This window comes from Terrapene carolina, unplaced genomic scaffold (assembly GCF_002925995.2).
Source record: "Terrapene carolina triunguis isolate 2854851 unplaced genomic scaffold, T_m_triunguis-2.0 Scaffold192, whole genome shotgun sequence".
In the NCBI taxonomy this organism is placed as follows: domain Eukaryota; kingdom Metazoa; phylum Chordata; order Testudines; family Emydidae; genus Terrapene; species Terrapene triunguis.
The window spans coordinates 16,016,002-16,039,503 of record NW_020664543.1 but is presented as its reverse complement, the minus strand read 5'-3'; the positions used below and the strand labels follow the sequence as shown (position 1 = coordinate 16,039,503).

Below are 23,502 nucleotides of genomic sequence, written 5' to 3'. Positions count from 1 at the left end.
GCGGCAGTGTATCAAACCGCTCTCCTTGTCATTGACATTAGAGATGGAGCATGCTAGCAGTGTTTGGAGAGAAACAGCATTTAACTAACCAACAGTAATGCATGTCCGCTCCAGGGAACCTGAGACTGGAAGAGACACTGCAGCTACTGGCTAAATATAGTGTTCCTGAAAAGAGACAATGCAGTGGAAAGCAGAGAGACAATGGCCTATAATGGGGCTTTTCTGCATCCTAACCCTTAGCATGCCAGCACTTTCCACACTGCCCACTGCACGAATACTTAGGAGGATGGTGAAGAATTATAGGGATCTGCGTTCTCCAAAGAGTCTTAAAAGAATACTGGCAAAGTTGGCAGGTCCTGAATGAGACCCCTCTTTTCAATTCTTGTGTAGCTGCAAAACCATGCTGTAACTGTCTGCATGTTGTCCAGAAAAATAGGCCAGTAGCTAATAGGCCCAGTTGTATAATAATGAACTTACCTAATGGCTGTGTTGGAAAACTGTCAGGAAAACCTACTGCCCAGGACAAAAAACATTTGGTGCTACCCCTCCAATGAGGATAATAAAATTAATGCTCTTTTACTTGCCCATCAACTGAAAACCAATTACTTGCCCTAGAGAAGTGGGTGGGTAGAATTTTGTGAGGTTCTATTGCAATAGAAAATTTACTATGCATACTTAAATATCAAATAAATCCTTCAGGACCCAATCCTGTGACAGGCTGAGTCCCTTGATCTACCCCCAGGGGAGCTGAGGGTGCCTGGTACTTTGCAGTATCTGATGTTTCTCAGGCCAGTTCCCGAGACAGAAACATACCCGGCACAGAAACCAATGCCCCAACTGGCAGTTTACGTTGTTGGCAGCCTCAGCACAGAGGTCAAGAATTGAAAGAGACATGGAGACTGGTACGGAGACCAATTGTAGTGCTTCGAGGTTTTGTAGCCTGCAGGTCAGGACTGAGGCAAAAGTCAAGGATAGAGAGAGGTTTTTCTACGGGACCCATGGGACTGGCAACCTTCAGGACTGTCCTTTAGTGCCTCTCACAGCACTAATCTCCTATGGGAAAGTGATTTAGAGGAACAAACGAATCATCCCAGCAGGATAGGCCAATCTGCACTCACCCCTGAATTCCTTTATTGGCTGCCCATCACATTTAAATTCCTCAAAGCCCACAAATTCTGCGTGTCTATATCTTGGATACTGTCTCCTATTCCATCCGTCCCTTGACCCCTCTGCTCCTGTCAGTATTTGAACCTGAGCTGCTAGGCCAGGGGTGGGCAAACTATGGCCCGCGGGCTAGATCCGGCCTTCCAGGTGTTTTAATCCGGCCCTCGAGCTCCGGAAGGGTCGGGATCGGGGTCTGCTCCATGCGGCTCCTGGAAGCAGCAGCATGGCCCCCCTCCAGCTCCTATGCATAGGGGCAGCCAGGGGGCTCCACTCTGCATGCTGCCCCTGCCCCAAGCGCTGCCCCCGCAGCTCCCATTGGCTAGGAACCGCAGCCAATGGGAGCTGCAGGGGCAGTGCCTGCGGACAAGGCAGAGCGCAGAGCTGCCTGGCCACGCCTCCGCATAGGAGCCAGAGTGGGGACATGCTGCTACTTCCGGGAGCCGCTTGAGGTAAGAACCGCTTGGAGCACCACCCTCCTACACCCCAAACTCCTCATCCCCAGCCCCATCCTGGAGCCCTCACCCCCACCCCTGCACCCCACTCCCCTGCCTCAGCCCAGAGCCCTCTCCTGCACCCTGAACTCCTCATTTCTGGCCCCACTCCGGAGCCCGCACCCCCAACCAGAGCCCTCACCCCTCCTGCACCCTAACCCCAATTTTGTGAGCATTCATGGTCCGCCATACAATTTCTATTCCCAGATATGGCCCTTGGGCCAAAAAGTTTGCCCACCCCCATCCTAGGGCAACCTGTCTGTGTTGGGAATGACACAGTGAAGGCAAGGAACTGTCCAGCCTGGGAATATGCCGGGCAGAAGGGCGAGATGTGTGTTTCCACCCAAGAGAGGCAACAGCTGGGGAGCTGAAAGCCAAGAGCAGGTGCTCTGGCTGGACCACTGAGGGGGAATACAGGTGCAGTTGCCCTGACCTCTGACAAACGTGTCTAGCGGTGGTGTCTTAGCCAGAGATGACACTGATGATGGCTTTGATGGAGAAATGTTTTCAGTCCTATGTGTCAAGGCTAACCTCCGTAGGATTAGTCAATGTCAGTGTCTTTTTTTTTATGTAAGCAATGCAACCCTGTGCTAAAGTATAATTTAAAATGTTGATTTTTGTAAACATTTTCTGGAATATATCTCTACATAACTGTTCTAGGTTTGTCATGTTCAGTACTATTGTGTTTGTGGAAGAAAGGGCTTTCGGATGATACCCAACTTGACCCATTTCTAACAACACTGTACTATCAAAACTTCCACCAACCAGAGGACCTGGAGCTGGAAGCCGGGGGATAGCAAGTCCCCCCCATGTGACAGAGGGTAACGCCATTGACATTATGATTCTGTAGATTTTTATTAATTGAATGACACCCCCCTTACTTGTTACTTGTTCATGTAATGAGATTTTACTGCCTTGTGCTCCCAGACTAAATCCCCCCCCCCTTTCTCCAAAGCCTGGGAGAATAGGTCGACTTTGCAATATGCCTTGAGGGTCAACAGAGGTGGGCTCTATCAGACCAAGAGTGGGGAGGTGAGTTCCAGAGCCAGAGGCCCTCCTTGCTTTCTGCCTCAGCCTCTCTCTCTGGTCTTGTCTGTTCTCAGTTTGTGTCATCCCTCTCTCACGCACAGTCACTGCACCTGTTTAAGTGTTTTAAGTGTGGCCTCCTTAACTGTCCCGGATATCTATCTTAAATGAAGGTCTCGTATGCACACATCAGTTTGAATGTGGTTTCAACTCAACCCCTAACAAGGTTTCACGGGCTGACCAGTCTTCAGTCCCTGTTCTTTCCCTGTCCCATTCCTATCTCCCTACATTTTACCATGCTGTACCCTAGGTGTGCCATACCAATCCCTGTTCAAGACTGCTAACCCCACTCTTCACTCATTTCCTCTTAAAAACCCACTTCTTCTCCAAAGCCTTAAAAACCAGTTCATCGCTGTACAAGGAAGAACCCAAAAGCCCTACTAGGGCTCTGAATTCCCTCTTCTAAATTCCCCAATATATACAACCCTCAGGGTTGCTGAGCTCTTCGGAGAAGGGATGGTTTTTGTGTCTTGTACAGCACCAAGCACATTGTGGACACTAAACAGCCATCAACAATAGGGAAATCTTTCCTCAGAGTCCAGTCTGCCACCTTGTGGCAGGACTTCACCATCCAGACAGGCTCAATCAGATCAACTTTGTTTGCCAGGACAAGTTATCACTATTTCCAGCCTTCCAGAGTCACCTCAGCTCCTGCATGCCAGGCTGCCAGTGATCAGTTTCAGACATCACCTTCCTCATGCGTCCCCCTGCTCTCATCCCCCTCTCATTCACACTAGCATAGCAATCATTAACAGGGAGTCTGCACTCACTCCCTGTCTCTGAGTGAAACAAGGCCTGCTATAGTTTCACAACAAACAAACACCGGAGTGCAGAATGAGCAACAGAACCCTGTATTTTGGGCTTGCAAACTGAAGCAGCTGTCTCCGGGACCATGCGCAAGTGTATCACTACAGCTTTGCTGCCGGTCAACATCCTGCATGCAAATAAAGAGTGCTACAGACATAGAAGAGAGTTTTGTATAGACTCTGGACCTGTGTGGGACCTGGCTTCCTTTGGGAGCGCCTTTCTCCTGGTGAGAATAATAATAACTAGCTCTGACCATGGGCTTTTCAGCAATAGATGTGCATGACTTCTACACATCTACATTATCAATAACAATACCTTGCTTTCAGAGAGTGTTAGTCAGCAATAGATCTCAAAGTGCTTTAAAGGAAGCCGAGAGGGGAAGTGACTTGCTGCCACCGACCTGCTGGGTGAGCTTGGGCAGAGCTGCAAAGAGTTCTCCAGAGTCCCAGCTCCGTGCTCTGTTTACAAGGTCTCTTCGCCTCCCCGGGTGACACCCGAGCAGCGGAAGCACTCAAGCTGGCAGACCCTTGCTTTAAATGGAAGGGCATTGTCGGGGGAGGGGGGGTTTTGGCCTTCAACTCTGGAACTCACCTCCCCACTCTTGGTCTGACAGAGCCTGGGTCTGTTGACCTTCAAGGCACACTGCCCAGCCTAGCTATGCTTCCAGGTTTTGGGGAAAGGGGTGGAATTGAAGGAGTCAAGAGTGGGCAATTCCGAACTCTGAATGGGTGAAGAGTTCTTAAATCTCTGATGCACAGAGAGCAATGGTGGCTGGAAAATTCAGAGAAAGCTGAGGCAAGCCATCATTGAAGAGACATTTGAAAGAGCAGTTACTAGAGTCTTTTGCTACCACAGTCTTAGAGACCCATCATTAAAATTACATGCAATTAAGGATTTAAAGAAATAGGGTCGGCGCCCTTTGCTACTTCTTTAAAATGAAGGCTGTGGGCTCTGTCCCTTTGCTAACCTTTGCCCTTAGGCCTAGCTCAGGCACAGCTAATGAGGGGCTAGAACACCCAGAGACAATGACCCTTCCTAGTGTAGGAGATCTTTGAAAACCCAGTGTGATGACTTGAGCTTTCACTAGAACTGCATTTCCAAAAATGTAGCTTTTCTATGGGTACGTCTATACTACAATAACCCCCCCGTGGCAGCGAGTCTCAGAGCCCGGGTCAAGTGACACAGGCTCATGGAGCTTGCACTTACAGGCCTAAAAAAAAGTAGTGTACATGTTCCTGCTCGGGCTGGAACCTGAGCTCCGAGACCCACCTCCCGTCGCTGGGTTTCACAGCCCGGGCTCCAGCCTAAGTAGGAATGTCTACCCTGTTATTTTCAGCCTCAGCGGGTGAGCCCGAGCAGTTGACCTGGACTTTGACACTTGCTGCCCTGCGTTTGTTTGGTTTTTTGGCAGTTGCGATCCCTTGTCAAAGGGACGTTTGCTCAGTGGGAACTTAGTAGTGCTGACAGAGCAGAAGGCACAAGGGGAGGAAATTGGGCATGCGCTCCTGCAGTAACATATTTGGAGGGGAAGAGCAGTGTGGAGTTACCTAATACCCACCCTCATTCCTCCCTTCCAGCCCTCAACAGTTCCTCCCTGATCAGTGGAAGGAACACCAGTCTCTGTCCTGCCCCAACCAGGCTACTGCTTCTAAAGAAGGGAGGGCAGAGCAGTGCAGGAGAGTGTGGAGAGGAAAAGAGGGTCAAAGCTGCGTAGGGTTGCAATTGTCTAATCGCACAAACCCAAACACCCTTGCCCCGCCCCTTCTCCGAGGCCCTGCCCCCACTCCAGCCCCCTTCCCTCTATTGCTCGCTCTCCCCCACCCTCACTCACTTTCACCGGGCTGGGGCAGGAGGTTGGGGTGCAGGCTCCAAGAGGGAGTTTGGGTGCAGGAGGGGGCTGAGGCAGGGGGTTGGGGTGCAGGAAGTAGTTTGGGTGCAGAAGGGGTTTCCAACCTGGGGCAGGTGGTTCGGGGTGCAGGCTCTGGGAATGAGTTTGGGTGCGGGAGGGGGCTCAGGACTGTGCAGGGTGAGTTCGGGCTCTGGGAGAGAATTTGAGTGTGGGAGGAGGCTCAGGGCTGGGGCAGAGGGTTGAGGTGCAGGAGGGGATTCGGGGTGCAGATTCCGGCTGGGTGGTGCTTACCTTAGGTGGCTCCCGGAAGCGGTGGCATGTCCGGCAGTGGCTCCTAGGCTCACGGGCGGCCAGGCAGCTGCAAGCACCGCCCCTGCAGCTCCCATTGGCTGCGGTTCCCCATTCCTGGCCAATGGGAGTTGCGGAGGCAGTGCTTGGAGCGGAGGCAGTGCGCAGAGATGCCCTGGCCGTGCCTCCGCCTACGAGCCTTTGCCGGACATGTCGCTGCTTCCGGGAGCGGCATGGAGCCAGGGCAAGTAGGGAGCCTGCCTTAGCCCCATTGTGCCGCCTGACTTTTAGCGGCCTAAAATCTCCCGGATTGTCTTCAGTAGCCTCCCGGAGATCGAGCCCGATTTTGGGAGACTCCTGGCCAAACCGGGAGGGTTGGCAACCCTAAAGCTGCGTGGTGTGGGAAGTAAAGGGGGCTTCAGCTCTGACCCGCCAAGCCTCTCCCCATATCTATGTCCTGCAATGTTTGTTCCCTCTTCAAAATACGTCTCAACTGACTCCATGTTAGTGCCTGCATTCTCTGTCTAGCTCCTCAATCTGTGGGGCTACACCAAAACCAGCTCTGCCTGGGGGATGGAGGAGAAGGATGGGCAGGAAGGATCTGTGCGGGCCAGACCAACGGCTGGGAAGCGAAGGGGTGATGCAGAGGCAGTGAAAGGACTAACGTGCATCCAGTGTCTTCTGTGGCTGGTCCAGTCATGGCCAAGGAGCCAGAGGCAGTGGAGGGGGACACCTGGGCTGTGGTAAATGAACGTGGTGAGAAATTATTTAAAACAAACAAACAACCCCAAGGAAATTAACTGCCCCAGAACTTTGTGAATGCCGAGTTAGAGCTCAAACCTCTGAAACCAGAAAGTGAAGGGTTAAGGTAATGCAAATGTAACCCCCTGAAAACCGGGAAATACAGAGACAAGGCACATATGAGTCCTGCAATTCAACCTTAACTCTGCCCTCCCTGAGCCATGCCCCAATATGCCAGTAACACCCATATTATCACTCTGCCCTTACAGACGCTACAGCCCATTCTGGGAACAAAGCACTCGAGCACTGTAGGACAAAGTCCTTCTCTTTACTGAAGCAAAACTTGCTTCATTCAAACACTCAACACACAAACCTACTCCACACAAACCACCCCAGATTTGCAGAGTAGGAGGCTGAAGGGAAGGGAAGCCATCTGTGTCGTTCCTACCCCCCCACAAATGTCCCTGTCTCTCAACAATTTCTCCCCACAACTGCTCCACCAGGGCAACCTCCTTCACCCTCACCCCAAGGATGTCTTCTGAGACATACATTCCTTTCACTTACCCTCTCATTGATCCCTGGAGACCACTGACATTTATGCCACCAGACGGATGGCAATCCCTGAGGCAAGATCAGCTCTCATCTTTCATAGTAACAACTCTGCCAATCTGCTCCAACTACTCCCTCCACCTAACGGCAGTCGGAACACACATGCAGGTAAGTGCTGGAATTCAGAGCTGTAGAACACTGGACAAACAATGGAACATTCTCTTAGTCATTCCTTGTGTCTACTTATTATGGCAAGCCCCCTTACTGAGCCTATGGAGGAAGGATGGGCCAGTGGTTGGGGGCCTTGTATAGGAATTGGGAGACCCTCGTTCAATACTGGCGCATGGCAGCTCAGGTTAAGTGGCTGCTTAATTGCAGCTTGGGCTAGAGCAGGGGTGGGCAAACTTTTTGGTCCGAGGACCACATCAGGGAACAGAAATTGTATGGCAGGCCACGAATGCTCACAAAATTGGGGTTGGGGTGCAGGCTATGGGGTGGGGCTGGGGATGAGGAATTTGGGATGCAGGAGAGTGCTCCAGGCTGGGATCGAGGAGTTTGGAGAGCAGGAGGGGAGTTGGGGCATGGGGAGAAGCTCAGGGGGTGCAGGGTCCAAGCAGCGCTTACCTCAAGCGGCTCCCGGAAGCAGTGGCCTGTCCCATCTCCGGCTCCTACACAGAGGCGCGGCCAGGTGGCTCTGCACGCCGCCCCGTCCGCAGGCACCACCCCTGCAGCTCCCACTGGAGTGCCGGAGGGGGCCATTGGAGTGGGTAGGAGCCGGAGTGGGGTCAAGCCACAACTTACGGGAGCCGCATGGTGCGGCCCCGATCCAGTGCCTCGGCTGGAGCGGGGCTGAGCCGCTTGGTGTGGCCCCGACCCAGCGCTCCGGCCGGAGTCCCAGAGCAGCAAAAGAGCCTGGGAACCCGAGTCAGCTGGCATGAGCCCATCATAAGTTTTCATTGCAGTGTACCTGAGTCTCTCTGTGCCTCAATTCCCCATCTGTAAAAGGGGGGTAGTAGCGTTGCCCTATTTCACGGGGCAACGTGAGGACAACTGGATCAAAGATTGTGAGGTGCTCACATACCCAGAGGGGGCACCTTGACAGATAGAATCTCTCAGTGGCCCTGCCAGCTCCAGGGAGTTCAGTTTGTATTGTGGAGGTGATGTGTGTATTTTAACTTTGCATGTCCTGGTTTTCAGAGGTTTGAGTGTAGCTAAACGTGATGTTCTGGAAGGGCATGAAACACCACCTGGCAACTTTGACTCTGGGTTAATGAAACTTTGGGACAGTTTATAACTGGGAGCAGCTAGTACAAACACAATTTTAAAAACAAAGGGGATGGGACTAGTTAAGTCAGGGAAGCCTTGCACAATACTTTTCGTGCAAGGTTGAACATTCTCTTTGTACAGGGTTTTATTTTCTGCCATTCTTCCTTCTGCTACAGGCATCCTGGGAGATTTTTTGTCGCTCAGTCTCACGACAGGGTGGGGGCGTGGATCTTTACAGCGATCACCGAGGTGGGAGTACATTTTCTGGAGGGGATCTGGGCTGGCACGTTTCGCAAGAGGATGGAGGGTGGGATGAGGAGCCTGTCCTCTCCCTTAAGTGTTGCTGGTTCCAATCCAATGCAGGACCAGGGCATGTACATCCCTGCCAGGCGGCTCTTTGGTGGGGTGTGTGATGAGTTTGGTGGGTCTCAGGCCAGTCCCGCCAGTGGGCAGTGTTAGCTGCAAGGCAAGCCCCCAGCCAGGGCAGCAGGGCACTGAGACCAGGAACCCTAAGGCAGAGCAGGGCACTTAGACCAGGGACCCAGCAATGTCCCCCTCCCCTGCTACCCTAACCCCTCACGGGCGCCTCTGCACAGTCTGCAGACGGTTCCACCCATCCTGGGCCACCCGGCCCCGCCTCCTCTCCCACAGCCCGCTCCCTCTACCATAGAGGCTGCGGTGAGCGTGATTACAGAGCGCCTGCTCCCTCCCTTCCGTTGAGCCTCCAGCCCGGCGGCCATCTTGGCTCCGGGAAGCGAAGCCATAACCACAGGGCGGGGAAATAAACAGCCCCAACTGCGCCGCCCGGAGATAGAACTCAGCCTAGGTTTCTTCCTATCTTATCCCCTCCTTAGGGGCCGGTCAGGTGGAGGATAACCGAGGTCCACCTCCATCGGTATCGATAATAGTTTAATGCCCTCACTCAAGATGGCTGCGCGGAAGGGGGAGGAGGAAGGGCTGGAGGTCTAATTAGAAAATGGCCGCCGAAGTGGGTCGGCGCTCTAGCCTGGCAGCTCGGTGATCGTGCCAGCAAGTTGGCGGAGAGGGGGAGCGGGTGGGCGAGCGAGCGCGCGCAGTGAGTCGGGGTCGGACGTGATCCTCGAGGCGGTTGCGGCCGGCGGCGGGACGGGCTCGCGGGGCGGCAGCAGCAGCAGCGCCGGATCTGCCTGAGGGGACCCTGCCAGCCTGATCTTAAAGGGACTCACTCGCCTGACTGCCCCGCGGCAGCCGCCCCGAGCCTAGGGGCCCCTCCCCCGTATTACCCCCAGCTCTTCCTAGGACCCTCCCCTTACTGCCCCCGGCCTAGGGGCCGCCACCCTATTGCCCCCCCCCCCCTTGGCTGCCTAAGCGGCGCCTCACCTCACCTCGTTGCCCCTCTTAGCCCCACTCTGCCCCTTTCTTATCCTGGGAGGGGGGCTCTTGTTCTCTCCTGCCCACGCTTTTGGGGGGCTGTTTGTGGGTCCCCTGCTCCCTGGGGCCGTCTCCCCCTCCCCCCAGGTCCCTTGGCCTCTATTGTCCGGGGGGCACCTCAACTGTCTCGCCTGAGATTCTCTCTCTCCCCCCCGCCCCTGTGTTTAAACTTGCTCCCTCCCCCCCCCGCCCCCCCCCCCCCCCCTTGCATCGGCTTCTCCGAGCTTGCCCCAGGGGACGCAGCCTCTCCCGCTCTTCCCCCGTAACTTGGATTTCAACCCCCGGGAGCTGCAGCCTCTCCCTCGGGTGGCTGTTTTCGCCTCTCCCCCCTCCCGTGTCTTGTTTGAGCCATAGACTCCCCGCTCCAGCCCGCCCACCCAAACTAGAAGCGAAAGGCCGAGCTTTCGGCTGCTCCGGGCGTGCTGAGTTCGGCCCCTGTATGCTCAGGGAGGAATTCTTTCTTCTCCCACAGGTGGCGGTTTGTAGGGGTGGTGGACAAAGAGTTAATCCTGGGCTGACTGGTCCCTTTTTGAACTCCCTTTGGAGACTGCCAGGTGGCCATCCGAGCCTGCTGCAACTGCTGCTTTTTTATTTTATTTTTCCCCTTTCTTTTATACGCCAGTAGCAGTGGGCTATGGAGATCCTCGCTTGCTGAGGGCTCACCCATCTCCCCTCCCACCCCCTAAGGGGCGGTGATAGCGGTTGAGAGGTGGAAAAGGATGCCAAGAAAGCTGTTGTTGCCTTACAAATCTGTTTTTTCTCACTTTCGAGCTCCAAGGGGTTTGCATGATTCCTTGGCAATGAATGCAGCCAGAAGTGGCTACCGGGTCTTCTCGGCGAATTCCACAGCAGCCTGCACCGAGCTGGCAAAGACGATCACAGAGTAAGTCTCTTATTTCAACTTTGTTTCTTTACCCTTGTGCTCGCCATTAGTTGGGAGAGGCTTGCTTCAAATTAGTTCAAAAGGACATCCTGTTAAAAATCATACTACAAAAAATCCCTTCCTTAACTATGTTACTAACACCTCCTTACATGATTAAAACTGCAATCATTTAAAAAAATCGAATTTACTTTTCCTTGTTAATGCTGACTGTTGGCAACTAAGTTTAAATAACGAAAGTAGACCAGTTGGTTTAACTGCTTGTAGTTAATTTCACTTTCAGGTTCCTATCGCCCTGCTGCAAAGGTTGGACTGCAGCAGAGAAATACTGAGAATTTTGTGTAGACTTAAATTGAAATTAGTGATGTATGTAACTGGTTTGGGGGATGCTTTTTAAAAAATATCTACTGAATTCTTTTTTTCAGATGCATAATTATGATTTTGCTGTTTGAAAGCTTCAGCATTTACTAGAATGAGCAGCGTGCTTTGAGCTCATTCCTATTTCTTTACTAAACCCAGTAGGACACTGGAGTGTATGCTAATAAAAAGTCAGCTACACCCAATTTTTAGGAGGAGTGGAAGAGGTGGCAATGTATGCTACCAAAAAAAAAAAAAAAGTTTAAGGACAGGTGTGTGCTTGTTCCTTAAGCCCACTTCCTAGGCAGAATTTGGTCTTGATTCAGTGGAGAAATATTTTTAAGTACTGTTTGCTGGGATACTTAGCTTATCAAAACCTAGCTACAAAATGTGCTTTTGAGTATGACTCGTTTATAAAATGTAACACACACACATTTGTACTTTTCTTCTTTCTATCATTTGCTTTGAGTTAAGTTGGCTTTAAATAGGATACAGTGCGTGGGAGCTTTCTGATATCAAAGTGGCTTTCCTAAGGAGTGGGCATTTGTTTAAAGTTGAGCAGGGTGCAGCTGTCATCATCAAATTGGTTTTGGTCTCTTCTCCACTTACTCTTAGGTTCCATTCCACAATTTATAACCAACTCAAAATTGGGTGGTGGGACCCAGTGCTTGTTTTTCAGTAATAGTGTCTTCACTGATGCACAGAGGCAGCTTATCTCTAGGGGATATATAACACAGAGATATTGGCAAATGCAGGTGTGCTGTGAACTTGGAGTACTGACAGAGACAGCTTGGCTAGTTGAATGGCTTGTCTAGCTTGTTAAATAAACCTTGTCCTGTACTTAACACAAATAATCTCCTTTAAACTGAATGTGTGGTGTGTTTGGGGTCAATGATCTTGGGTGTTCCAGGGATGGATGGAGATGTTGGCTTGTGTATTTGTGGGTGGAGTGTATCTTTTTAAAAGAAAAAGGCGAAATGCTTAATTTTCTTTCCACAAAGCTGTTTCTAATATTCTCAAGCACATAGCTATACAATTCTGAGTATAGAGGTTTTGAATATTTTTTTATCCTTACAAACTTCATTTTAGTGCAACAAATGGATCGTGCTTTTACCTACGCCTATTCTGTTATCTTAAAAATCTCTCTTGAACATGGTATTCTGCAAACAGCTCCTCTAGGGTGAGGAAGCAGCTTCCAAAGTCTTCAGTATTTGAATATTAAGCATCTGACCTCGGTTCACCAGTTCTTTGGGCTTTTTTTTTTTTTTTTTAAATGACTCAACTTCCGCTGAAAGATGTAGTGGGGGATAATATAGGACCTTTCACCTTTGCAGGATTATGGCTTCCAAAGGTCAGGAAGCATAACTGTGTATGTAGCACATACTTACCAAGTTCACTTTCATCGGCTTTCCTATCTTATTTGATCAGGCAGAGATGTATGTGAAGATTTAACGATGTCTGGAACTTCATCCTTGCATATAGGAACATAGCTGCCCCCAGAGAATATATAACCATAATCCACTGGATGGCTTCCAGTGACATTTTGGAAAAAAGTCCCCTTCTTTTGTGCCTACAGCCTAATGTATTAAATTACAAGGGTTGAGCTATTGGTGGTATTAAGTCAATATTCTTATATGCATTCATTGTTTAAAGTGACAATCCCAAAACATATAGGTAACCCTAGGAGGAAATAGGCTCAGAGTAGTTAGAAATGGCAAAGACCTGCTGGAGTTAAGTAATAATTTTCAAAGGCAATTTGCAAGTATTGTGTACTGACTTCCCCCAGTAGGTCGTGGGACCACTTCAGCATACTTATAACATTTACCTTGTTTTTTCAGGTTGCAAAAGATGCATGACTACTGGCTTCCCACTCACTGTGATATCCCAGCAGGCAGTCTACTGGGGATGTCAGTTGCACCTTTGAATAGGGTTGGAGCAGGCTTATAAGGGTGAGTTTGTCATCTAATATTGTGTGTTTGCTTTAAAGTTTTTTTGTGAGACCCTTTAGAATAAGATTTAAAAGAACTTTAAAACAACACGCAATATTAAGAAAGAGTGACTTAAATGTACTCCCCATATGCAAGCTCTGTCACTCTTCATTTGTGCAGAGAATGAGCCCAGCAGAATTGATTATCATGCTGGATTATCACACTAAATGGGAGCCAGCAATTAAATGGACTGGGGGGTGGGGGGGAGCAGCTGGGAAGAGTGTGGAGTCTGCACATTGCAACTGTTAAAAGCGGGAGGTAAGTGAACTTTGGAAATGTGGTGAAATATTCCTTGAATCTGTTGGGGGATTTCAGTACCTAAACTACAAATTAAGCTGTATTTAACCTGCAAATATTAACTTTAGGTTCTCTGTTTCTATTCTTTCACTAAGAGTAGTGGAAGTACACGAGTAGACCCACTTTATTCTCTCTTGCAGTTTAGAGAATGTGCGGAATATTTCAAAAGATTAAATGTTAAGCATCTGGCTTTTGTATTCTCCCAAGAATGAAACTCTCAAGGTTCAAATACCCACTTTATGCACACATAGCAAGTTTAGAGTTTTAAGATCCTCTGCTACTGACACCTACATTGCTAATGTATGATGAGTGAGTAAATGACAGATTTAGCTTTAACTTTGAATTTCCATAACTTTTCATTGGCTTATGTTTGACAGTGCTGGAGATAAGCATATGCTATATCATGAATGACTTAATATCTTGTAAAACTTCCTTTTTAAACAACAAAGACGCTTCAGTTACAGCAGTACAATTCTGCACCCCCCACCCCCAAAGCTACCCTATAGACTCTCCTGCATCTCAGATAAACTTGTGGGTTTTTTTTACTGTTGGGTTCGGGTTTTTTTTTTTTTTAGAATCCCTTTCCTGGACTGATGGCTTGTGTGTCACATTGTAGCTAGGAGAACCTGTGTAGCCTGATTTTAAGCCTCCTTTGGAAAATAGCAATTTTTGTAAGAGACAGATGGTTCCTTGACCATTGCAGCTCTAGTGGGCACTGCATTCAGAGGTAGTAACATCTGCTCTACCAACAAAACAATTTAAATATTGGAGCACCACAGATGCACTTGGATCTTGTTCTCTGATTGCAGAAAGTATTTCATGCAGAGGATACAAATGCTATGTACCACTCATCACTCTTTTAGCTGAGAGGAGGAGTTGAAGACTGCTAATGCCTACCAAATGCATGAGAATGCCAGTGTGTTCTGGAATGAGGTACTACCATTAACCCTGTGCATACTGCAGGTGTGTGTGTGTGTATAGATAAGCATTCATTTGGCTCTAAGTATGGAAAATGATGGGGATCTAAAGACAGAAAGAAAATTGTGAGCATAAACAGAATGGACTAATAAGGATAGGATTAAAAATGGGAGTTCTGATCTTTGTGTGATCATAGTGAGCCCTGTACACAACCCCTTTAAACCAGAGAAGTGCTCCTAGCTCGTGAGCAACTCTCTTTAGCTGAAGGAGGCAGTACTATTGGGTTCCAGAAAAAAGCTGTATCCAGCCCTCCTTGCAGGGGTCTCTTGGAGAAGGCTAAAGCAAAAGAGTGGATGATGTGGGGGAATCAGAGTACAGATCCACAGGGCTGCTAGTTTCATGCTCCCTGGCCTCTGTGTACCATCTGTCTTTATTTGTCCCGGAATAGAAGGAGTGGGGAACAGCACCTACTTTCCTTCATGCTAGAACATAAAGACTCACTGCAGGACGGTACCAAATCTCAGAGAATAAAACTGCATTGGTGCCCTAGGACAAAAGGAGGTGAACTGATAACTGAAGGATGGCAGGTGGTGTCAGGAAAGAATGTAAAATGAGTGCAGCATTGTTCTTTGCTGGAATGTCACTGCCCAGCCTGGAGTATAGGGTTTTGAGGCACCTTGAGAGGGAGTTTCTGGGTGACTTGGATGGAGTTAGTAGCCTTACCAAACAGGAATTTATTTTGCATAATGCTTCTCTGCTTGCTTTCTCTCACACATTAGGGGAACTTCACTCATGAGTAATAGACTGGAAGGGGCAAAGGAGAATCTGCATAACATATGCTAATGGTTCAACTGTTTGATTATCATCCTGACTAGAACAAATGATGCCCACGAGGCTTCATCCTGAGAGGTGCTGAGCACCTGCAGCTTCTGATGATTCGAGTGGAAGTTGCAGGTGCTTAGCTTCTTTCAAGTCTGCAGATATGTGTAGACCCTGTGAGGATACAAAAATTTGGATCCGCACCAGCACCCTCTAGAGCAGCGGTTCTCGAACTGTGGGTTGGGACCCCAAAGTGGGTCACAACCCTGTTTTAATGGGGTCACCAGGGCTGGCATTAATTTTGCTGGGTCCCAGGGCTGAAGCCTGAGGCATGGGGCCAAAGCCCAAGCCCCACTGCTCGGGGCGGCGGGGCCGTTATAGGCCCCCTGCCTGGGGCTGAAGCCCTTGGGCTTTGGCCCTGGGGTGGTGGGGCTTGGGTGGGCTCAGGCTTCGGTCCCCCCTCTCTTGGGGTCATGCAGTAATTTTTTTTGTCAGAAGTGGGTTGCGGTGGAATGAAGTTTGAGAACTGCTGCTCTCAACCGGCATCAGTGGTTTCAGGGGGTCCCCGGGCACCATGGGCATAAGCCTGGAGCCCTGGCGCAGGGGTGGGGCTGGAGCACTGCGGGAGGATCTCCTGAAACGACCCCCCATTAAGAACTGCTGCGCTAGAGCCCTGCATGGATGAAAAAAAAATTGGATTCGATCCGCAAAGATGGTAAACAATACAGCTGCATCTGCGGATATAAAGCAGATATCCGCGAATTTGCATGGCTCTAGTTATGTGAGGGGAAAAGTCAGGTTTGTATCCTTGAGATAATAGGACTTACTCAGATATGTGAGCTGATCACATGAAACCTAATCTCTGTGTGTGTATAGTAGGAAAACTATCTACTGTTTGTCTTTCCCCTTTCACCCATTCAAAATCAAGAGAAATCAGACGACTTGTTGCAGGGTTGCTCTTGCACTAGAAAGAATGGCTGACTGTAGACTGTATTTAGAAGTTTTACAGGAGGCAGCTCATGCTCAGGCTATGGATTTCTTTGCCATCTGCTATCCTGGTCATAGGGCACAGTCACTCCCATTCAGTCAGCCCAAGCATGGTCTACAATCCGTAGCACTCCAGGCAATTTTGAACAAACTGTGGCCTTTTTTGGTGTCTCACCGAGTAGAGCCTAATGAAGAGGTGTTGTCACCAGGAGGACAATGTCAGGATGAAATTATATTCTCGTTGGGAGGTTTCAGCTGCAAATATAAACAGCATTTTCTCTTTAATTTCAGTGTTAAATCCTGATTTACATTGAGGCTTGAATGGAAAATTATCTCCACATAATTTACATGCGCATTTGGTGTGTCTGTCATAGAGTGGAGGAAGCAAATGCAGAAGGTATAATCCTCCCCATGCTAACTCATCTGTGAAGAGTCTTTTTATACACCTAATTATAAAAAATGAAGAAAACTCCCAAACTAACCTGTTGCTTGTGGTAAGGATCTTTGTTTTACCTGGTCATATAGATGAAGTACCATCAAGCAGAGGCTGTACTGTCTTCTCTCAGTTGTTACTGTTTTATAGGGCACAGAATTGTGCAAGGTGCTTCACAGGAGACAGATAAAACCCCTACCTGAAAGAGTTTAAAATCTGAATTGTAAGTAGGACTCGACAAATAAAAATGACAGGTTGTAGGAAATGTGTGGACAGAAGTCCACCATGCTGTCAGTTTAAAATATCTTCAGTATAATCTAGAAAGAAAGGGAAAGGTGTATTTTACAGTGCTGCGGAATTCACTCCATGCTGCAGAGTTGTACTCCAGAATCTCAGCTCTCACTTTAAAAACAAAACGTGAACCTAGCATAAACCAATGTGGTGGTGTCTGCCTGAGTTTGGAAAAGGCCTGAATCAGCTGAGAGGTGTGAACTGCCACATTCTATCTCAGTCAGGGCTCCATGGACTCCATGATACTTTGGCTGTGGAATTCAACATTTTCCTACAGTGCCACAAAGATCAGTGTCTTTGTTGCAGAATTTGCCATTTTGCTGTAGCCAGGCATCTGACATCTTGTTTTGTGTGTCTGCACTTCTGGGAGCTGTTCTCCATCTTCCAGCACAAGGTGGAGTTAACTGGATTAGTGCATGCTCCCTGCACTGTTCCATGGAGCCAGGCAGCAGAGGTTCACCTTGTAGCCAAGAATTGGGGAGCCAGAATTGTAGGCTGATGAGTTGAATTGCTTGGAGAACAGTGCAGCGGCCAAGGCAAGGACCCAGAGAGGTGAGCTGCTGATGCTACAAGATTCTTGCTTCCCTGACACAACTGAGGAGGAAGGTTGTGAGACAGGTAACCTGGATAACACTGGGAGAGCTGATGCCTGGGAAATGGAGCCAGGCCACCTGCACAGCATAGCGAAGAAGCCCATTCTTGAAAATAATAACTTTACATCAATGAATATTTTCAATTATGAGCTGTTGAGGATGAGATGAGAATGGAGGGTAATCCAGAGTATTGGAATAAATTCACATTGCCACTGAAAGTAGGGGTTGCTGTCACAAAATTGTAGATGGGGGATTTGGTACCATCTTGGCATGGAGTTAACAGGGCCTTGACTGTAGCACTTACACTGCAATTAAACACCATGTCTGTCTTGTGTCAGCTAACTTGGGCTATGGGGACTGTAAAATTGAAGTGTAGATGTTCAGGCTCATGCTCGTGCCTCTGGGACCTCAACAACCCTGCACCTCCAGGTGCTTTTCCCCCTTATGACTGGAGGGGTGTTAATGGGCTACTTCACCTTGAATGGTCCCTTAAAATGTATTATTTACTTATGCTAAACAATCTGTTCTACTTTGTATTTAGCTGTGACACTGAGCATGTTTCCCAGGCCTGAAGAAGAGCTCTGTATAAGCTCAGAAACTTGTCTATCTCACCAACACAAGTTGGTCCAATAAAAGATACTGCCTCACCCACCTTGTCTTTCTAACTATAAGTTTATTCCGTAAGGCCATATTCTACCCTGGACCTTTGTGCAAACCTCCTGTTGACATAAATGATAGTAAGTAATTCTGTGGAATTCAGTCCTCTCCAGAGGGAGTCTGACATCGCCCTTGCCCCACCTCTGCCTTTAAGGGGTAAACAAGCAACTGATAACAGCCTTGACTAGATCAGGGTTCTATCAGCATCCTTTTAGGACAGAGTTGAAGACTGAGGTTTTAGCTACACAAGTGTGCAGAAACTGATTTTACGAAATCAATATAACTCCTTTGTGTAGAAACACTTAAGCCAACTTAGGCTAGGTCTACACTACCCGCCTGAATCGGCGGGTAGAAATCGATCTCTCGGATCGAATTATCGCGTCTCGTCAGGACGTGACAATCGATCCCCGAATCGACGCTCTTACTCCACCAGCGGAGGTGGGAGTAAGCGCTGTCGACTGGGAGTCGCGGAGGTCGATTTTGCCGCCGTCCTCACAGTGGGGTAAGTCGGCTCCAATACGTCGAATTCAGCTACACTATTCGCGTAGCTGAATTTGCGTATCTTAAATCGACCCCCCCGGTAGTGAAGACCTGCCCTTAGAGTACTTTATATCAACTCAGTTTAAGTAATAAAGGCCTGAACTGCCTGGATTTTATGAAACCATTGGTTGGTGGGCTCTGTACACCATCACTGCAGATCAGGTGTGTGTCTACTGAGAAAAAGCTGTACAAATAATAGTCTATGTATTTAAAAAAAGGTAACTTGAAATGCAACTCTTGCCTTCTCCAGTGTTTCCCAGCGGTCAATGCTTTAGGTAGGGTTTGTGGGCTGATGACAGTATCCCAGTATCCACAAGTGTGTTCTCAATACTTTTACTTTCTCTTGTCCTGTTGGCTAAACCCAGGCTGCACCAGTTCAGGGAGCTAACTTGCCTTCTTTTAGCCTCTTATTTCAGCAGCACAGAACTTAGCTTGCATCGTCTACTCTATTAATTCTGAAGCAACAGGCTCTTGTTTCCTGTTCTGTGTAACTGGGCTCTTGCCAGTGCAACCTCTCAAAGCATGGCAAACCTTCTCTTTATTTCTCTTACACTATGCAGTGTTGAATCTGCCACTTTCCAAATGGCATTTTGCTAAGATCTTTCCAGCTAAAGTATTTTAAAGGCTTCCCGTATGCTTATATTGCTCACTATCCTTAGATCAGTGGTTGGCTACAGGTGTCTGGGTGACAGTCTCTTTAGCAGAACACCTTTTCCAAATGGAGAAAGTAGAATAAATTGCCTGTTTGTGAAGTCAGAATTCATGCATCTCCAAAAAATGGTTGTGTGAATTTCTGTGCACTCATGGAAGAAAGAGCTTGCATCTTTTTTCCAATGCTTTGGGTTTTTTGGGTTTGTTTTTTTTTTTTTTTTTTTTTTTTGTTCTCTAGATTTTGAGTTGAATCTCTCAGTAGCAGGCCAAACCTCCATGGTTTTAAGTTTCAGGCTTTGTCGTCAGGAGGGCTGCAGAATCCCATCAGGCTACAAAATGGAAGCTAATGCTCTATAGGTCTTTCAACTGAAGGACTTGCATTTGCTGAGACAGCCTGACAGCTCTCCATTCAGGTTTATCAGAGCTTGGCTGTGCATAGCAAGCTGACGGCTTTAGGTTGAAGCAGTGATACTTAGAAGGGAGCTACCTTGTTATTGGGTGACAAACTTTGCTAGGTCACTGCAGGCTGCTGTATCCCTTTCGTTAGGAGTTAGGACCCATGTCTTGTCTGCCTGCACTCTTAAGCAGTTAGCATGCTCCACTGGACAGGACACAGAACTGGGATTCATCTCTGGATTCTGTTCCTGGTTCTGCTGCTGACTAATACTAAGAGTGCAATGGGAAAGTTACTTAAACTCTCTGCCTCAGTTTCCCAATCTGTAAAATAGGGATAAGGGATATCTTCCTTTGTAAAGTACTTCAATATGCATGGTTGAAAAGCAATATAATAGCAATACATGTGGACCCCGGACAGTAATAAAAACTGGAGACATTCACCTTCCTTTCCTACCCTTTAATAATACCACAGACCGATAGTACCACCTAGTGTTGTCCTTCAAATGAGACAGTAAATAGAATTCCCTTGTGTCCAATGCAGGTGGCAGTTCAAAATCCAAATAAAACCCACAGAGTAGGCGAAAACCACAGTATCCTAGCCACCAGCTCCTTTTCAGTACATCTCTGGCTATATGTGATCTTTTGAAGACGAAGCCATTTTTAGACACTTGAGCACCTTATAAATGAATGTCTGCACCATCACTGCACTTCACCACCACCCCCTCATCCTACACAGCTAATTATGGTATCTTTTTTTTTGGCTGTAGGCCATTGGCAATAAAAATTGTGGCTAGAACAGGCTTGTGACACAAGCATGAAGATAATTTTGTTCTCAAAAATAAGCTTTATTTTGAGGTTTGTTTCCTAACTGCAGTATTTATGCAAAAATCCATGAAACTAACAGGAAAACCTGTGTGTTAAAAGAATGTATTTACTAGACACAAAACTACAACTGGTAATTCAGTGAATAATCCTTTTCATTGAAAAGCCTGAAAAGGCCATGAATATTCGGGGCTCAATCTAACTACCCTGTGACTCAGCTGAGCTGAAACACACACTTGTGCAGAATAGAGAGAGCATCTACATGTCATTGAGATATCTTAGGCCTTGGCTACACTGGTGCTTTACAGCGCTGCAACTTTCTTGCTCAGGGGTGTGAAAAAACACCCCCCTGAGCTCAGCAAGTTACAGCGCTGTAAAGCGCCAGTGTAAACAGTGCCCCAGCTGTAAGCTAATCCCCTCGGGGAGGTGGAGTACCTGCAGCGCTGGGAGAGCTCTTTCCCAGCGCTGGCGCCGTGACCAAACTCGCACTTCAAAGCGCTCCCGCGGCAGCGCTTTGAAGTTTCGAGTGTAGCCAAGCCCTTAGCTGAGCATTCTAGATGAATTATACCTGTAATCAGATATCTTTTAAACAAATTATCTTCTAGTATAGTTAAATTTTTAATACAGCAAATTAATTTGGAAATATGTTAAATACGCACACAATGTAATGAAACCTACTTCATAAAATAATGGAGTCCTTCTACACTGCAGTAAAAACCTTCCACACAGCTGCTGCTGGTTTGGGTTAGCTGTCTTGGGCTGTGAGGCTGTAAAATTGCAGTGTAGACATTTGAGTTTGGGCTGGAGCCCAGGTTCTAAGACACTGACGGGGAGGGTGCCAGGGCCTGGGCTCCAGCCCAAGCCCAAACATCTACACTCCAGTTTTATAGCCCCACAGCCTGAGCCAGCTGGCCCAGGCCAGCCACAGGTCTTTTACTGCAGTGTCAGCATACCCCTAAGAGGCTTGTTAAAAGGATCTTTAGTATATAACAGTAGGTAGAATTCTAACAGTTATGTTTTGTATTCTGTGTATCTGTACATAAAAAATAGATGCCTTTAATTGACTTCTTGCTAATGGACGGTTTTAGTTTTATGTATTTCTGACATCAGAAAAATGTAAAAAGTAATCTGAAAAATCAGAAAACTTTATTTGAAAATGAAACCAATCCAAACAGGTGAGTGGGACCCTGGAAGGATGGCAAGGGAAGATGGGTCAGTGGGGTGAATTTTTAAAAGTGTGTTAATGTGTTGCGAAGAAGCACACAAACTCAATGTACAGTTCTATTCTGAGATTGAAATCTCCTAGCTCTGGGTTTTTTCGTAGACGCCAGTGTGGGTATTAATCTTATGTGCAGTTGGGGCAGGTATACTAGGTCAGTAATAAGGAATGTGTACAAGACTCTTGCAGTCATTTGGGTTCTATCCCATTTCATTTTAAAATGTGTATTTTCTGGCTGAGAGTACACTTCATTCTGTACCATTGGAGATATAGCATCTGATAAATCTGAAAAGACTATTCTTGCTATATCATTAATCTGCAGTCAAACAGTCTGCCCCAGCTCTGCTTTTGCCTCCTACCATACTGTTTATAACATTAAAGTAAACAAGTAACTTGGCAGGGGAATGATGGTAGCATTCATGAAGAGACTAGATAATTTGTATGGCCTTTTTTAATACCTTCACAAGTAAAGAGCTTTGAGAGTCACATTTAATACACATGGCTTTTAAAATGAATGTCTTAAATTGAACATTGCAGCTTGCATTTTTTTTACTAAATTCTCCATTTGGTAATTTGATAAATGATTTACACATGCTGTAATTTTTATTTGATACTATGTTGTATAAGGCTAAACTTCATGTGGTGAGCCATTTAATACCTCAGAACATCAATGCTTTAGAAAACAAACCAATTTAATCTATTTTTAACCCTCTCCTCCCCCTTTTTATCAGGCGTCTTGGTGTTGAGTTGGGAAAATCTGCGGTGTACCAGGAAACCAATGGAGGTGAGTCAGTGTTACTGTGCTTGCAAGCCTGTCTCACTATTACATTTAGAAATTAACTAGTGGTAAATCTGCTAACCAAACTTGTGTAATAAGGGACCAGGTAACAGAGAAACATTATAGGGAAAAGGACAATCTTGTATTTTTAAGTCAGGAGATCATTCCTATTCCTGCCTCTGCTAAACTTCCTGTATGACCTTAGGCAAGTCAATAAATTGGTCCATGCCTCAGTTTCCCCATCTATAAAAGACTGGGTGATCTCTCTACCAGTGCTGTCCTCAGTCTAGAGAGAATGCAAATTCAAAGAGTTACTCAAAGAGGGCCCTAGAAGTTGCATATGAATGGCCATACTGGGTGAGATCAATGGTCCATTTAGCCCAGTATCCTGTCTTCCCACAGTGGCCAATGCCAGGTGATTCAGAGGGAATGAACAGAACAGGTAATCATCAAGTGGTCCATCCCCTGTCGCCCATTCCCAGCTTCTGGCAAATAGAGGCTAGGCACTAGGAACACTTTAGAGCATGGTTTTGCATCCCTGTCCATCCTGACTAATAGTCATCGATGGACCTATCCTCCATGAATTATCTAGTTCTTTTTTGAACCCTGCTCAACTTTATCTCTTATTTAAATGTATTTGGGCACCTGTCTTCAACCATCTGAGGGCTTTGTTGAAACAAATGTGTTTATTAGCCCCAAAAAAGAGCTCAGTGGCCTAGCTGCAATTTAGCATTTCAATTCTCCACTGCCATTTTTGTACAGAGGAGTAAGTAGAAACAGGAGGAATGATTGAAGTGGAAGTCTATACAATGAGTTTCTAAACTGGCGAGGGACTCTGATGGACAGTTACGAAAAGGATCCCATCTGAAGAATTCCTTATCTGTTAGGGAGCCAGGCCCAAACCAGATTGAAATGGAGCAAGGACCACCCAGCTGACCTCAGTTGCCTTGTGGTACATAGAATGATGTGCACTGTTATAAGTACCTCCAGTCCTAGGACAATAAATGTTTTATATGTCAGCAATAAGACCTTGCAGTATATCTGTTGGCTTGCTTATTTGCCACAACAGTGAGGAACATTCAGCCAGTTTTGCATTGAAACACCCCAAGAAGAGGTTATCGTCACTGGGTGCTGATTCAGTCCTGAGCAGTCAAAATACGGATATTTTAAGCTATTGGGATTTCAGTTGCTGCCCTTATACAGTTATAGAGCATCATCCATAACT

At 47.4% G+C, this 23,502-nt stretch overlaps 1 protein-coding gene across 1 annotated transcript in view; it reads left to right on the top strand.

Moving 5' to 3' along the window:
* The first annotated feature begins 8,437 nt into the window (after positions 1-8,437).
* The window catches only part of PRPSAP1 (phosphoribosyl pyrophosphate synthetase associated protein 1), a 43,235-nt gene continuing 28,170 nt past the window's right edge, over positions 8,438-23,502 (top strand). The window contains exons 1-2 of the mRNA XM_024206741.3: positions 8,438-10,534; positions 22,231-22,283. Of these exons, the coding sequence (XP_024062509.1) occupies positions 10,371-10,534; positions 22,231-22,283 (217 nt within the window). The 5' untranslated portion in view covers positions 8,438-10,370. The remainder of the gene's footprint in view (positions 10,535-22,230; positions 22,284-23,502) is intronic.